The following is a 16,623-nucleotide window of genomic DNA, read 5'->3' on the forward strand; positions in this document are numbered from 1 at the left end:
AAATGATTCATAACAAAATTATAAAAAACATATTTATACTTACTTTATAATTTAATAATAATTTAATGACTAGTAATAATTAAACTTTTAATTATGTTTATTATTCTTTATTATCATTAAAACAGGAAAACAAGAATACAGTATCATGTCTATGTTTCCACTATCATATAAAAGTAAAACAAGTTTTAAATAGAAAAGAAAGTTAATACTAAAGCTAATTTGAGTAATTGTAAAGACCATAAATATTTTATTTAATTAAGGCTTAATACCTCAATTGGTCCTCTAATTTGCAACAATCTCAATTTAGTCACAAATTTTGGAAACATGAACACATTACATCTCATCCGTTAAGTGTTAGCAAACAGTGTTAAGTATTGTCCACGTGTTGGACACATGTTGGAATGAGAATGTGGTGAGGTGTTATTTTTTATTTTACGTGGCAATTGGGATTTAGTAATTTAGGGATTTAGGGAATTAGGGGTTTTAAAAAATCAGACCTCTGATAATTGGGAATTAGGGATTCGAGAATTTGAGTTTGGGGATTTCTTGAAGTGCTTGCGAGAGGAAGCTAGAGACATTGACGCATTTCGTTGTTGGAGAAGACGAGGTCAATCCAGGCTACTGGTGACGTGAATAGAGGTAAGTTATGTCGTTTTCGTTGTTCTTTACCTTTTTCGAACATGTGCGATATTTGGGGTTTTGTGTGTTTGTAAGTCGTGTTCATGATTTGTGGTCCCATTTTGCATGTTGAGTGGTTATATTGTAGTTTAGAGTGTGTGGTCCCATTTTGCATGTTTGAATTCTTTATTCGGTGTAGTGGTCCCCTTCCTTTTAATCATGGGCAAGTGGGATATAGGTTTGTTCCATGTCCCCCTGTCGGTGTCGGTGTCGGTGTTAGTGTATATGTAGTGAGTGAGTGAGTGCCCCACTTAGGTAATACATATAATATTTGTCTCCCCCAATGTACAGGTTACAAAAGAAAGTTTCATAATGGATGAGGAACGAATTAAGATTGTGGTCCACCATAGTGGAAAATTTTTGACTGATGATAATGGTGTGTTTAAATTTGATGGAGAGATAGCAAAATGGAGTGTTGATGCAGACTTGTTGAGCTATTTTGGCATAGTTGCCTCAGTCAAAGAATTAGGTCATATGGACATCAATGAATTATGGTATGGTTTAGGAGGTCAGTCTGTGCACCCAGATAGGTTAGAGTTATTAACTGATGACAAGGGTGCCATGCATATGTTGAACATTGGTAGGTTAAATGACGAAGTCCATTTGTATGTGGTTCATAATATGGTNGAACCACAAATAATAGAATTCATTGATTGGGTTGGTGGTGAAGAGGGTTATGGTGTGGATGTTGAGGTGCAAACTGAAGGTGATGGCCAAGAGGGTGGTGAGGTCCAGGTTGAGGGTGTTGAGGGTGGTGAGGTCCAGGTTGAGGTTGTTGAGGTCCAAGTTGAGGGTGGTGAGGTGGAGGATGAGGTCCAGGTTGAGGATGCTAATGGGGATGAGGTTCAGGATGGTGAGGTCCAGGTTGAGGATGCTGATGTGGATCAGGTTCAGGATGGTAAGGAGTTACATGAGGTCCAGGTTGAGGTCCAAGGTAACCTCCATCATGTACAGGAACCAGAGGTGCATGAGGTTGATGATTTTGAGGTAGAAGATTTAGGAGAGGATAATGAAGAAGATGACAGTGAGGGTGAGGAGTTGCATGAGAATGAGAGTGAGGAGGAAGATCTATATGATGTCACCCTGCAGTGTGACATTGGGTGCTACAAAGGAAATGTTAGAGAACAACATTCCAGTCGAGTGCTTGATTCTTCTGAATCTTCTGACAATGAGAACCATATGGATGATGTGCGTGGGTTGTCTGACAATGAGTGGCTGTCAGATGAGCTGATTAGTGATGTTGAGGACAGTGAGGGTGAGGAGGATGGTGGGTCCAGTAAGACGAAGACAACCTTTTCAACTTTTACTATGCCAAGAAGTATGGATGGTTATAAATGGGAGGTAGGAACCTTTTTTTTGCTGAGAAAAAGGAATTCATGGATGGTATTCAGACATATGCACTTAGTAATGGAAGAAACATGAAATTTGTAAAGAATGACAAGAAAAGGATTATTGTGAAGTGCTTGGGTGGACAAGGAAAATGTAATTGGTATGCCTACTGTGCTTTTACGATTGATGTCAATGCATGGCAACTTAGAAAAGTTGTTGATAGTCACAGCTGTAGTAGGGATTTCAATGTCAGGTTGATGACTTCTAAGTGGTTGAGTGAAAGGATGGAGAAATCTGTGAGAGAGAACCCAACTATGAAGGTGATGGATATTAGAGATAAAGTGACAAGGAAATGGAATGTAGGGATATCAAGAAATATGGCTTTTAGGGCAAGAGCCATGGCAAAAGATAAAATTGAAGGATCATTCCATGAACAATATAGAAGACTTTATGATTATGGTCATGAGCTCCTGAAAACAAATCCAGGATCAACAGTTCAAATTAAAGTGGATAACATTAATGGTGAGGTGATTTTTCAAAGATTTTATGTATGCTTGAAGGCATGTAAGGATAGCTTTGTCAGTTGTAGACCTATTGTTGGGTTGGATGGATATTTTCTGAAAACAAAGTATGGAGGGGAGTTATTAACAGCAGTTGGAAGAGATGGAAACGAGCAAATGTTGCCCATAGCATATGTTGTGGTTGAGGTTGAAAACACAGAGAGTTGGACTTGGTTCTTGCAGCTGCTAATTGAGGACCTTGGTGGGAAAGATGTGTGTGCAGGAATTACTTTTATGTCAGACCAACAAAAGGTCAGTGAACTTGGTTATTGTACATTTAAATTAATATCTTCATTAGAAAATATGTAACTAAATATTTTGAACATGGCAGGGTCTTTTGGCATCTTTTCAACATCTTCTACCAGGGGTTGAGCAAAGGTTTTGTGTTAGGCATCTCTATTCAAATTTTAGAAAAACATTTCCTGGAAAAGACCTCAAACGTCTCATGTGGAGGGCAGCAGTAGCCACACATCCACAACAATGAGAAGCTGAGATGAGGAATATCAAAACCATCAATGATGAGGCTTTTAAATACTTGCTTTCAATTCCACCTAGGTATGTTTCTGAATTGTTTATTTTATTTGTTAAATTTTTTATACTTCAGAACTTTAATAGTTTTTATTTCTTAATTTTATGATAGGTATTGGTCACGATCTAGATTCACCCCTAGATCACAATGTGACACTCTTGTGAACAACATGTCTGAAGCCTTTAATAGTGTGCTAGTAGATAGTAGGTCTAAGCCTATTATTAGCATGTTAGAAGACATTAGGGTATACATTATGAAGAGATGGGCTGCCAACAAGACAAAGATGACACAGTATCAAGCTTCAATCTGCCCTAAGGTTTGGAATAGATTTCAAAAGGAGTCTTCCTTAGGAAGATATTGGTTACCAAGGTTAGTTTTATAAACTGTCTCACTACATAATATTAGCCATTTATCTTGACTTGTTCTAAGTTCTTTGATGTAAATTTTGTGTTACATACAGGTGGTCAAGAGAGAAATTATTTGAGGTCATGCATATTTCACAATTTGGCAACCAATTCGTTGTCAATGTGGACACCATGGACTGCACATGTAGAAAATGGGCAATTACTGGCATTCCTTGTGCGCATGCCATAACATCAATGAACTTTCTGAATATCAATGCAGAAGATTACATAACTCACTGGTTTAGAAAGTCCACTTATGAAGAGACTTACAACAACATAATTTACCCTATCAATGGTCAACATATTACCTCCAAAGAAGAAGAAAATGTCAGGAAGGCCCAAAAAGAAACGAAGATTGGAGGACTGGGAGTTGAAGAAGAATGATAGTGAGTTAAGAAAGGGTGGTCAGAGAAAAAAATGTGGTATATGTAAGGAGNTTGGTCACAACAAGAAANACTGTCCACAAAGACCTACTGCCCAATCTCCTTCTGAACAAACANAAGGCACCCAAGGTCCACCAACAAATGTTCCACTTACCCAAGAATCCACTGTGATGGCAACTGCAAGTGGTCCTCCTCAACAACCAGACTCCACTGTGAATGATGCATGATGACTGCTATTAGGATGAAACTATTGTTGAATGATGAATTATGTATCTGATGTTGAATTATCTTGAACTCTAATATTTTGGATGTAATCATGTTATGATTTTGGATGTAATGATATTAGGATATCATTTTGGATGTAATCATATTCAGATATATCATTTTGGATGTAATTTGTCAGATATATTGGATATTTTAATTTAAGTTCAGTTTCATTCCTCTGTTAAAAATTGCTTGGTAAATTGCCTTAAAGTTGGTGTTAAAGACCAACTATACCACTGATATTTTGATTCCATACAATTTAGCCTTTGTTGGTACCTTGTATAAGTTATATTTCATAAAGAAAACTTGCTCCAAACATCAAATTTTGATTTACAACACTTTTCTGCAAATTGGCGATTCAAATCACCATTTTATTTCTGATATCAGCCATCAAGGATACAACTTAAGCAATCAAAACCTTCATACCACATTGCTGAAATGAAAAACCACTGAAATACAAACATCCCCACTAATACAACTTTCACCCAACTTTCAGCAACAGTGACACTAAAATTAAATTGAAAATAAAGTTCACAAACATCATCCCCACTAAGATTTTAAACCACTTTTCCAACCTAAGTAAGGTTTTCTCCATAGAAGCCATTCTCATCTTTTCAAGATTACTTTCTTCCATACTCATCAAACCCACTTCTTCAGCTTGCGCAGTAGCACTCCTTTCTTCTACCACTCCTTGATTTCCTTCTTCCAAGCACCACTCAAAGAAGTTGCACCCAATCAATTCGTCATTCCCACCCTGTTCAAGAACAACACAAAGAGCTTCGTCAAAACCCAAAATTTAGGGCAACCCCAAAGAATAATGGTTATGGAAAACTCACCTTGAAGTTAGGACACCCCCAAAATTTTTTCCCCTTGTTCTTAGGTGTTCGGGCAATTCGAAACACTGCATTCTGACCACAGAAGCATGTTGGTTTTGCACCCAATCTCTTCACACTGCCAGTACTGTGTTGCATGGACGAACCCAAACATTTACAAGAGGTTGATGAACGAGACATATCCTTAGGAGCACCTCAAGAACACAATGCTTCACTACAACTCTTCTTACCCAAGATGAATGAAAGACCTCTTCTTCCCCAACTCCAGAATTAAGTAAGAATGAGACGGGATTCCCTTAAAACTTAGGGCTTGCCCTTAAATCTGACGGCCTAGTCATCCACCTAAGGCAATCCATTTTATTTCACATTGACACGTGGTAAAAACTAAANTTACAACTCATCAACACTTAACGCCGTTTGCTAACACTTAACGGATGNGATGTAATGTGTTTATATTTCCAAAATTTGTGACTAAATTAAGACTGTTGCAAAATAGAGGACCAAAATGAGATTAATTGACAAATTAGAGAACCAATTGAGGTATTGAACCTTTAATTAAAATAATAATTAACGTTTACACTAAAGTCTGAAATGATTAAACAATATATAAAAAAGCGATATATGAGTTAAGAAGTGTGTAACACGACGGAATGTATTTAACACGAGAACGATAGATACACACACAATGCAAAACCGCGTAAGTCTCACTAAAATGTTAATTTTTTCTTGCAATTGCTTTAATGTTCATAAAATCATTACATATATATATTAAGATTTAAAAAATAATATAATAAAAATAATAAAATATGATACGATACAATATAATATAATATTCATTACAGGATCCGAGTGAGGGAAATAAATTTCTGACTAAGCTTTTTTAAAGAAAGAAATTTTATAATATAGTGGAAAACTAGAAAAGTCAACAAGAAAGAAGTCATTGGTATGTGCTTGTGGAACCCTTTTTCCTTGGCAACAGAGAAATATAATTATTTTTTTTTTCGTCTTTGCGAAGCTTAAGGTTCCCCAAACGGTTACATAATAATATCATAACAGAGAAACAGACATTGGCATCATACGATTCCTTTCTGTCTCACACACAACACAACCTTCAAAAATTTATCACTTTGCTTTATTTATGTTCTCCCTCTCCCATTCATCTCACTCGCTTCTGTAATTCAGCTTTCGCAAACTACCAACACAAACCGCATGGACTATCCCAGTCCAACTTCAAGTTCAATCCTTTTTCAATTTTGATTGGACCGGTGAGCTTAGATTCCTTGTTAGCTCACTTTTTTCCTTTTCTTCTGTCACTGCTTGGTATAGTGGTTTTTCTGGGTTTGGGGTTGTTCTTGAAAATTCTGTTTTTTTTTTTTTAGAATTGTCTTTGGGTTTTTTTATCATACAGATTGTGATTCCGGAACCCGGAAATGGGTTTCTTTTGAAATTTGGATTCAGGGTGTCAGTCAAGAGATTTGTGCTGAGAATTGGTTGAAGTAGCTGCTCAAATTTTCTTTCTTTTCATTCATGGATAAGTTGTGCTGTTTTAAGGCTTCTTACTCTCAGGTAAGAATGTAACTTGTGCTTTTAGTAGTCTCGAGCTCTTGAAACGTTATATGTTGTATATTGAGTTTGTTGGAAACTATATGGTTGTGTTCCTACTTTTTGTTGGTCACTGGCTTCAGGGGAAACTCGAATTATCTGACCAAATTTCAGTGTTGTGAATTCTTCATTATTGCGTTACAATACTTATGTTGGAATCCTGTATTTGTTGTATTTGGAAGGAGAGTGTTTCACTCTTTCCTGTCAGTCTGCCCTGTCTGAATCTAGAATTTTAGTGTATCAAATTTGCATGGCTGGTAATGTAAATTTGTTATCCTACGCATGTTTTGTCTGCATCCTCGTTTTTATTGGGATTAGACATCTGTCTTTTGGGATGACCAGGAAATAAACTGATTCAGTGATTAATATTAGAAGACAACTAGCTTAGAAGTTTTTAATTTAGCGTTTAGATGCATCCAATAAAACCTTTTTTGTTTGGGTCATTCCAAGAACTCTGAAAGGTTCTATTTGTGTTTGATAGGGGGTTGTTAATGCAATGAAGGCGGCTTTGTTATGCAATCAAATACTTATCCTCCCTTCTACATATGTCACCTGTACTAGCAGGACTATTCAATTTCTTTGTGTTGGTTGCTTTACAGCTTGTAGCAGCACGTTCTTCATCCAGCACTGGTAAGGGGAAAAATCATGAAGGCTCAATAAAGTATGGTTTCAGCCTTGTGAAAGGGAAAGCTAATCACCCAATGGAGGACTATCATGTTGCCAAGTTTGCTCAGATAAAAGACAATGAATTGGGTTTATTTGCTATCTATGATGGCCATTTGGGTGACCGTGTGCCTGCCTACTTACAGAAACATTTGTTTACCAACATTCTGCGGGAGGTTGGTTGAAACTCTTTAGAGTTCTGAAAAATAATTAATATATTTTCAGTGTTTGAGATCAAAATTCAGAGTGGAATTGTTACGTTGTTCTAATTCATCTAATACCCCAGGAGGAATTTTGGGAAGACCCCACTCTTTCCATCTCAAAAGCTTACGAGATCACAGATCAGGAAATTCTATCAAACAGTTCTGACCTTGGGCGTGGTGGATCAACAGCCGTAACTGCTATATTGATCAATGGGCGAAGGTTATGGATAGCTAATGTTGGAGACTCACGAGCTGTTCTTTCTAGAAAAGGTCAAGCTTTACAAATGACTATAGACCACGAGCCAAACATGGAACGAGGTAGCATTGAGAATAGAGGTGGCTTTGTCTCTAATTTGCCAGGTACTTTAAAGCTTCCATTCCACTAATTCAATTTTTGGAGTCTATGTGCCTTTGCATTCTTTTATGGATCTTCACTTTTTGTTTAATTTGTAGCTCTCATTTGATGGTAGAAAGAGTGTCTTCTCACTGCTATTATTATACTCTAGAGAAGGGGCCTGAATTTGTCTTTTGATGTCAAATAAGACAGCAAATTAACGATGAATCCAAGCAATTAGATTAATTAACCTTGCAGAACAAATATTCTCTTGAGTTTGTGATTCTCTTTCTGAATTCTAGTAATTTAATCTGCTATAGAGTGAATTTGAAAGTATATGAATTCAAGTACTTTTATAAATCATAACTAAATTCAAGTGCATATATTTTATGGTCTTCTGTAGATTGCATACTGCTTTGTGATTGCTGTTTTACTTGGCAAAGAATTTTGCGTGGTAGGAACTTTCTATTTTAACATGAAAGTTTGTTGTACCCTTATGGAAGTAACTCCTGAAGTATCCAAATAGAAAAGTAATTACTTACAAATTTGTAAGCATTCCATAAAAGGTTTCTAAGAAATTTTCTTTTTCTTCATTTTACTGTAACCATATGTCCAAAAGTCAAGAGATTTTTACTGATGGAAATTAACTGTATTCAAGTGCTAATATCAAAGAACTGCAACAACACCAATGAACTTAATATTTTTTTTTTCACCACTAAAATAGTGGTTATTGAATGCTTGTGGTTTTAGTGAGACTACACTTTTGACAGCACAAAGTCATCATAACATAGATACTCAATGTAAATTAATGATGGTGATGCAAGGTGATGTGCCTAGAGTAAATGGACAACTTGCTGTTTCTCGAGCATTTGGTGACAAGAGTCTCAAGTCACATTTGCGATCAGACCCTGATGTGCAGAACACTGACATAGATGTTGATACTGAGATTCTAATAATTGCAAGTGATGGACTTTGGAAGGTGAAACAATAGTGTATTGTTGTTTTCATGGTTCTGGCTTTTAGAAGTTCAATATAAAATCGAAACAAGAATTTATTCTCATGTGATAAACCAGGTGATGACTAATCAAGACGCTGTGGATATTGCTAGAAGATCGAAAGACCCACAGAAGGCAGCTAAGCAACTTACTGCTGAAGCATTAAAAAGAGATAGTAAAGATGATATATCTTGTGTTGTGGTTAAATTCAGGTGATGGTATCTTTCAAACGGGTGCAGTTTATAGCAAGCAATAAAGGTACATCTATATGAAATGGTCCAGACCAAACAACATATATATTACATGATGTTTGGGTTAGTCCTTAACTTTTCTGAATAGGTAATTTTCCAAGCTCTAAAATTGTTTTCTTTTATCAGATTTTGTGGTTTGAGAATGTTTTTCATTTGTTTCTGCAAAAGTGTGATTGCTCAGAGTCTGCTGTATATTGTCTTTTGATTCTTCATAAAAGACCTAGCGGCTGTGTAAAAGACGAATATGCTTCTAGTTATCGATTGGGGTATAGTGAGTGCTAGGATGATTGGTCCTATTCACGCTTGTATTCCACATTCTTTGATACACATCAACCTTTTTCCTTTGTTCCATTTTTTTTCAAATGATAACTGTCGTTCAATGAACAAAAACATCTTTGATTCTAAAAATAATGAACACCAAAACTGAGATTAATTATCATAATGTTTTTTATCTTTCCTGAAAATTATATTTCTTAAGTCTCATGTTCTTTTAAACCTTATTTTCTGTATTGTATGATTGCTTAAAAGATTTTTGAACATGTTAGTCAAATGTTTCACTGTACCTTATGTGCGAGTATTCAACTCTCACCCTTTTCGCTAAAGTGCTCAAATAGGGAAATGGTTTAAAGTTTACATGTTATCACTGTTAATGTAAAGTTTTATAATCAACTAACCAGAAATTATTTTCATTTTTTTTAATAAATTATTACAAAATCAATAAACTTACACTGATAAAATTGAATGCAAATATGATAAACCTTTATATTTTTCTAATTAAATCCTAAAATCATTCATAAAAATGTTTTATAAAATATTCATATCATACTCTTCAGTGTAACATTTTTATATTTATTACTTAAACAAAAGTCTCTGACAAACCTTCCCTTTAGTTTACAAATTAAAGGCTTTGAAAAACATCAACATAACATAAAATATATTGTTCGTGGTTTTATTTGAAAACTTCGGCAAATATCTGAAATCAATTTCACCATTAATATTAAGAAACATCCTAATTATATTCAACCGTTCAAAAATAATTTTATCATTTTAATTGGAATACTTAATCTATGCATTGTTTTGATGATGTAAACGTAATTTATCCTATCATTAATACACAAACTGGCTAGTGATTTATTAACTATTTTTTAATCAATTGTTAAAGACAAATTTGACTTTTCTTTCTATAAATTTTTCATTTGAGTGAATTTTGGAATGATAGTCCACTTCATTTTTATTACTTTCCTTTTCTTTTAATGTATTTTTAGGGAAGTGCTGCAGTATATTCGATTTTAACATGTTGAGATTGCTCTCTATAATGATTTGGCATGTCCAATAAGGAATAAATTTATCACGTGTGATAAATTTATTAATAGCATCGCATGAAGGTATGTTACTGTTATATATCCTAGCACTGGAACTAACCTGGAAAAGGCAGTTCATTAATTTTGAGTGTTTTATTAACTTTTCTTTCTTGTTAACTTCACTTAAAGGCGGCCGACATATACAATGAAGAACAAACTCTTACAAAATCTAATTAATGAAAATTATCTAAAAACGGTAAAATTTCATTTCATCACGAATGCAAATGAATCTGTCTTCATTTTTTTTTATGAAATCCTTAAGAATAAGAAAATGAGGTGATAAAAGTGAAATCTTATTATTCTCACATGGTAACATTCTTTTACTTATAATTTTCTAGAATTTGTTTGTTTCATGTTTTCTGATTTTACTAAAAATAATAATAAAAAAAACCTTCTTAGATGTTCTAATAAATAGAATGAATTCTTGTTTTTCATGATGTTAGCCCAGAATTCTGTAATTCCACTATGGAGATCAATCAACATGCTATGCCTATGATACAATGATATAAATTTGCAGGAAACTTTGCTTTCACCCACTCTGTTTGCGGGGTTATAAACGATGGCACTAAATGCAATACGTAGTTTAATCATATTAGATTGCAAATGCAAATGTGTATAAAGTGCGCTGACTTTCGTAAATATCAATAGTTTCTCCTGGGGAAAGGAATCAAAGAGACTGCTGAAGAATCTGATATAAATTACTTCTCTATGTGACAATTTAATCAGCTTACTATCAATCTTATTATTTTTGAACTACAAATAACACGCACCGAGTACATCAACAATGCATCAAAATAAGTATTATGCGGGATTTACAATCATTTCATTCCCAACAAAAATAAATTTAGAACTGACGATCAAAAGATTTGACCTTCAAGAAAACCTACAAGTCAAAGAATTGCAGATTTCAGCTCGAGTTGCTACATTTAAACTATACACATGTAAGTCTCAATCTTCAAGAACGCTGAATGAAGTATTTCTTGATCATATTGGACATTTAAGGGTCGATTACATTATTTAGTAACATAATTGACCTCACTAAGCACAAGATCCAAGGGTGAGAAGAAGATCATGAAAGAAAAGTACATGGCAGAACTTGCAGCCAAGACTTTCATAGGGTATATTCAAATCTCCAATATTTCAAGGACATCCGCTCAGTAAAATCAACTCACTGATGCATCCCACGGCTGCTACTTTCCTCTCCGATTGAAACGGTGGCTAGGGACTTGGATGCCCATGCTCTAGCATTCATTGCTCCTTCCTGCAGATTACTTCTCTTGCACGGCTCTTTCAAACAGTTAAAAGACTGTATTAGCCGCTTCAAATAAATCAAAGGATGCTCCAGTAAGCTCCCTAATCTAATATTTTGGATGACCCTTCTCCAAGCAAATTGAATACATATAAGCAGCGTAGGAAAAAAGGAGTATAGTAATCTCAAAACCACAAACGTAGTGGCCAGAGCCAAATACGTTTCCTGCCGCAGCAAATTTTCTGGAGATCTAGCCCATGAAAATGGACAACTTTCTGGCTCGGTGTTACCATGACTTTTATCAGTGGAAGAACGACCAATTTTCTCAAGTGATAGTTGATCAAGTGAATCAATCCTTATCCCTACAATGACAGCCAAATAATGAACTAAATACAACAAAATAAGGAAAATAAAATGTGATACTGCAAAACAAAAAAAAAAGGAAAAGGACATACAGCATAACAGAACTACAAAATCTTGTTTTTTATCAAACAATTTGAAAGAGGTAATGTACTTGGGACAGCCAAAATATTTACCACAATGCTTCTCCTGGATATTAAAAAAGAACTTCCAAAATGCAAGGAATTTTCATTGGGGATTTTAACCAAAAACAAAGAATCTAAATTTCCTACCCCCAAGAGCAAAGTTTTAAAATCAACAACCTCTTCAACCCTGTCTTAGGTCACGTTAAGGATGGTTGTTAATTGAAAGTTTCAAAAATTTATAAACTACAATCAATCTTTAGTTTTTAGAAAGTAGGTATTAGATTAGGATATTTAGTTTTAAAAGTTCGTTTTTCCTAAATTTTAGTTTAAAGTTATGTTGGTGGTAGTGCTGACAACAAGGGTGTTACTGTCAGTAAATGTGGTGACGACTTGTTGGACAATGTTAACCTAAGTACAACGAACCGGATCATAGAGCATTTCTATTACAGGAGTCATTCTATGAGGTCTAAATTTAACTTTTGGGGGTTCCACTATACCCCATCACTTTCAAGACCCTTTTGCAATTTTTATTCCAATGCAAGGATCTTAGACCCACACTTTCATTAACATTCTATTTGATTGTTGGCTAAAGTATATATTTCAAGATATAAAAAATATTTTTTTATTCTCATAACCAAGGTCTTATTTAAGAACTTAGATTCTTTTATGCAATGTCAACATACTAAAATGGGGAGATCTTATAAGACATAGGTCTTAATCTTATAATCCAGTGTATGACCCCTGCAATGGAGATGTTCTGGCAAAGTCCAAAACTCAACAAAACATTTTTGACACATTATCACAGAAAAATGACATCTTCCTTGCTAAATACAAGTAACACCTTATCCAACGTCTAGTGCCACAACCACCATGTAACCATGGCTTCTTCAATCTCGGAATCATCATGATTGAGAGCAGCAGCATTATGTGTTTTTTAGTGTTTGTATTTTCTAACTTATTCTTCTATGAGCAAGAAGATCCGAGTTTGAAGCAGGGTACACCGTGGCCTAAGGGATTGACTATATCCCTTGCAATTTAAACGTTCTGATTCAGGAGTACCCCATTCAGTGTCTAAGCAAGTGGGCTTTCATGCGCCTGCACTGCCAAGCTGCAATGCAAAAGTTTCCCTTCAAGTGAAATACATAGTAATCACTTGATTGTAGTAGAAGACTAAATAAGGTATGGCCAAAGTCTCTCATCAATCAAATTTTACTGTGGTTTCTGGGCCTAGCCACATAGGATTTAAAATCCCCTTGTATTTTGAAGTTCTCACAGATTCTTTTATGGCATGTTGACTTTTTATGCCACCACACCCTCGACACACAAAGGCTTCCCCCTTTCACGTGAAAGAAACGGTATTAAAATTTACAGATTCTTTTAATGCAGTACAATACAATAAGCCACAGCCAAAGTATGCCAAAGATTGAATATTAAAATTTAATCTAAAAACCAAAACCAAACTGTCTACATGACTCAACAAATTGAATACAACCTATCTCCTTTTGTGTCAAATAAATCTCTCCAATCTTTCATGGGATCATGTACCGAAATTAGATTTTATAGTAATCATGTTTGTGCTTTGATGTAGATTTTGGAACCTTTATAAACGGATTAATCACCATGATCAAATTTAATTAAAACTCCATTGTGAATTGAATGAGTTAACATGTGCGAATCTCAATTAAAGGTTGAATGTACACTAGAAGACAGCACACAAATCCCAATGCGTGGATAAGGAGTGGTAAAAAAATAGTGTGCCTCACCTGTAACATCATTGTAGAAACCAATGAGCGAAGCAAGTGTCCGAGAACCATGATACCGAACCCGCATGGTAGAATTCAAAATGAACAGTGTAGGGAAACCATGGACACCATATTTGGACAGTATGCTGCAAGAATCGCATAGGCATTCAATTGAAAGAATACACAAACAAAAGAAAAAAAAAACGAAGGCAAAAACGCATTACACAAACCTCGGCCTAACCGAGGATTCTTCAATAGAAAAATGAGGAATGGAAGGGTGCAGTGCAGAGAGCACGGAGAAAACCGGTCTAAACACGCGCGAGAAAGGGCACCATGACGCATAGAAGAGCACAGCCACATACTCGTGATTATTCTTGTGAACCATATTCAGCGCCTTCTGCAAAGAAACCTCATCTCCCTGGTCATAAGCAATGCAAAGCTTCAATAACTAGATACAAATACTGTAATCGAAAATTTACAATAATACATTAGAAGAGGAAGAATTACCTCGGTGACGGCAATGGATCCAAGAGAATCGGGAAGAGGGCATGTGGAATCTGGAAACCCTAAGACGAAATCGAGAAGGGAGTGGACGGGACAGACTGTAGCGGTGGTGGTGGTCTGAGAAAACCTACGATGATTATGATGCGGTTGAGCGGTGGAAGAGAGGGTCCCACAGAGCAACACGGCGAAGACGATCTCCGATCCCCAAACCCTCATCCTTATCCCTTATCCCTTTCCCTTTCCCCGTTTCCCCTGAAGGGAGTGAGCAGAGCTGAGCAGAGCTGAGCAGAACAGAGCAGAACAACAAAATCCAAATGGAAACCCTAATTCCGAAGCATGGATTTGAGATGAGCGAGGTGAAGGGAGAGATGGATGACGTGCCTCAACCTTAGTGGACGCTTTTTTCTTTATTTTAATTTTTCTATTTTGATTTAATTAGGGAGAAAGAGGAGAGTGATCGGTGATGGTGATGCTGGTGGCAATGGAAATGGCATTACCATTTACCTTTTGGCACACTCACAGCTGAATCTGAATCTGAATCTGAATCAGAAACAGACCACACACAACCCTAACTCTTCTTCTTTGCTTCATCGCCTTTGCGTTCCACTTCTCTTTCTTTCTTTTATTAGATCAAATACAATCCAAAATTATTTTTACTTTTTAATTTTATTATAAGCTAAACCATAATTTTAAATAAGTCAATTTTACCTTTTTTTTTTCTTAATAAATCTCAATTATGCAAGATTTCATTTTATCTTCTTAGATTATCAGGATATATGAATATATCTAGCACGTGGACGTGGTGGGTTCAAAACAAGATAAGATTTTTTTTGTTGCGATTCACAAACATGAGAAGATGTATTCCAGTCTACGCCTTATTGCATCAAATAATATATAATTTTACTTCGTAAAATTAAATACGTAAAACTTAAACAAACCAATTATTATAAGCCCCATTTTAATAAGTGCAAAAATAATATATTAAATTTAAATATAGTATTTATTTGTTAATTATGTTTATTACATATAGTATGAGTTGTTAGTCACGGAAGTTGATTAGTCATTAGACAAGTTTAGAGATCACGTATAAGTTCGAAATACAAATAAATAAATACGATTAAACACTAAACAAATCGATCAATTATACATTATTTCAAAGTTCACACCCTATAGTTTAGAGTACAAGTCACCAAGATCGACTAGTCACCAAAAAGGTCAGTTGAACATGTATCAGTTCGGATAGTTAATCACCGATTCAGTGAGCAGGATAATGAGTTTGGTTAGTCACCAAATAGACCGGCCAACCATAAATTAGATTGATCAAAATAACAGTCTCATAATAACTTAACCTTAAAATTGATTAACTTAAGAGTAAAATATAATTACTTACAATTGGACAATAATTAAACCAATATTAAAAAAAAATCACCAGAAAACTTATAAATAAAGGTTTAAAGTGAGAAGGTAGATCATGTGCATTTATTATTATTATCTATCAAATGTTAAGTTAACTTTGATATCAAAGTATCTTCTATAAATATCTTTTAACCGATTTGGACGAACAAGAACTCACTTTTTAAATAACATTTGAAATTTAAACGATACAACATAACTCAAGTCATTCGTCTCAATATCATATCCGAAACACAAAACACATATATTTTATAATAATGATAATGATTTATTTGGAAAATTCTCTTTCTTTTGTGGGTTTCATTTCATCTATTAATAATAATACTTAATAGTTAACATTATTTTTCCATTTATCTTATAAAATCAGTGATCACATCTCGCAAGTTATACACATGGATCATGATATTTTGCAACTTCTTTTAACAATTTTTTTACAACAGGACATGTGTCATCACTTTATTAGTCTATTTGAATTTATGTATAAAAAAATATTTGAAACGAACGAATAACAAACTGTCACATATATACTGTCAAAAATTTGTTAAAAAATTATTAAAAGGACTCTTTTCTATACACATATATAAAAAAAAAAAACATAAAAACACGCGCGTGTATATATATATATATATATATATATATATATATATATATATATATATATATATATATATATATATATTATACATGTATTGTAATGTTAAATGGAAGTTGATTGTAGTGTAAAACTTCGATTTTGTTTACTCTTTTGACTTCAAAAATGAAATGTAATTTTTTTAATTTAATGATGTTAAATTTTATTTTTGTGTGAAACCATACTCTAGTGTAACGTATGTGCTATTTA

The 16,623-nt window shown here is 34.5% G+C and overlaps 2 protein-coding genes across 5 annotated transcripts; one reads left to right on the forward strand and one right to left on the reverse strand.

Annotated features, from left to right (window-relative positions):
• Window positions 1-6,008: 6,008 nt before the first annotated feature.
• LOC106760933 (probable protein phosphatase 2C 10) lies at window positions 6,009-9,373 on the forward strand. 2 transcript variants are annotated; one of them, XM_014644381.2, is made up of 6 exons: window positions 6,133-6,245; window positions 6,439-6,546; window positions 7,182-7,421; window positions 7,532-7,808; window positions 8,607-8,761; window positions 8,856-9,373. In XM_014644381.2, the coding sequence occupies exons 2-6, from the start codon at window positions 6,508-6,510 to the stop codon at window positions 8,991-8,993; spliced, it is 849 nt and encodes a 282-aa protein (XP_014499867.1). In that variant the 5' UTR covers window positions 6,133-6,245; window positions 6,439-6,507; the 3' UTR covers window positions 8,994-9,373. The 2 variants fall into 2 exon arrangements, with proteins under 2 accessions (XP_022636402.1, XP_014499867.1); XM_022780681.1 differs by lacking the exon at window positions 6,439-6,546 and having other exon boundaries at window positions 6,009-6,245; window positions 8,856-8,993.
• A 1,701-nt stretch (window positions 9,374-11,074) lies between these two features.
• On the reverse strand, window positions 11,075-14,993 carry LOC106762668 (5'-adenylylsulfate reductase-like 4). 3 transcript variants are annotated; one of them, XM_022780684.1, is made up of 4 exons: window positions 14,373-14,993; window positions 14,090-14,262; window positions 13,887-14,011; window positions 11,075-12,000 (listed from the first exon to the last, which is right to left on the reverse strand). In XM_022780684.1, the coding sequence occupies exons 1-4, from the start codon at window positions 14,583-14,585 to the stop codon at window positions 11,558-11,560; spliced, it is 954 nt and encodes a 317-aa protein (XP_022636405.1). In that variant the 5' UTR covers window positions 14,586-14,993; the 3' UTR covers window positions 11,075-11,557. The 3 variants fall into 3 exon arrangements, with proteins under 3 accessions (XP_022636405.1, XP_022636403.1, XP_014502179.1); XM_022780682.1 differs by having other exon boundaries at window positions 14,090-14,283; XM_014646693.2 differs by having other exon boundaries at window positions 11,101-12,000; window positions 14,096-14,283; window positions 14,373-14,986.
• Between the last annotated feature and the right edge of the window lie 1,630 nt (window positions 14,994-16,623).

This window comes from Vigna radiata, chromosome 5, assembly GCF_000741045.1.
Source record: "Vigna radiata var. radiata cultivar VC1973A chromosome 5, Vradiata_ver6, whole genome shotgun sequence".
Classification (NCBI taxonomy): Eukaryota; Viridiplantae; Streptophyta; class Magnoliopsida; order Fabales; family Fabaceae; genus Vigna; species Vigna radiata.

What these genes read in the sequence shown, in the direction of transcription:
- LOC106760933 (XM_014644381.2), top strand. Translation starts at nt 6,508, where the DNA reads ATGGATAAGTTGTGCTGTTTTAAGGCTTCTTACTCTCAG. An exon ending in TTAAGGCTTCTTACTCTCAG is followed by an intron (nt 6,547 to 7,181) that starts GTAAGAATGTAA and finishes GTTGCTTTACAG; the next exon opens with CTTGTAGCAGCACGTTCTTC. An exon ending in TTACCAACATTCTGCGGGAG is followed by an intron (nt 7,422 to 7,531) that starts GTTGGTTGAAAC and finishes CTAATACCCCAG; the next exon opens with GAGGAATTTTGGGAAGACCC.
- LOC106762668 (XM_022780682.1), bottom strand. Translation starts at nt 14,585, where the DNA reads ATGAGGGTTTGGGGATCGGAGATCGTCTTCGCCGTGTTGCTCTGTGGG. An exon ending in GATCCATTGCCGTCACCGAG is followed by an intron (nt 14,284 to 14,372) that starts GTAATTCTTCCT and finishes GCTTATGACCAG; the next exon opens with GGAGATGAGGTTTCTTTGCA. An exon ending in TTTCTACAATGATGTTACAG is followed by an intron (nt 12,001 to 13,886) that starts GTGAGGCACACT and finishes CTGTCATTGTAG; the next exon opens with GGATAAGGATTGATTCACTT.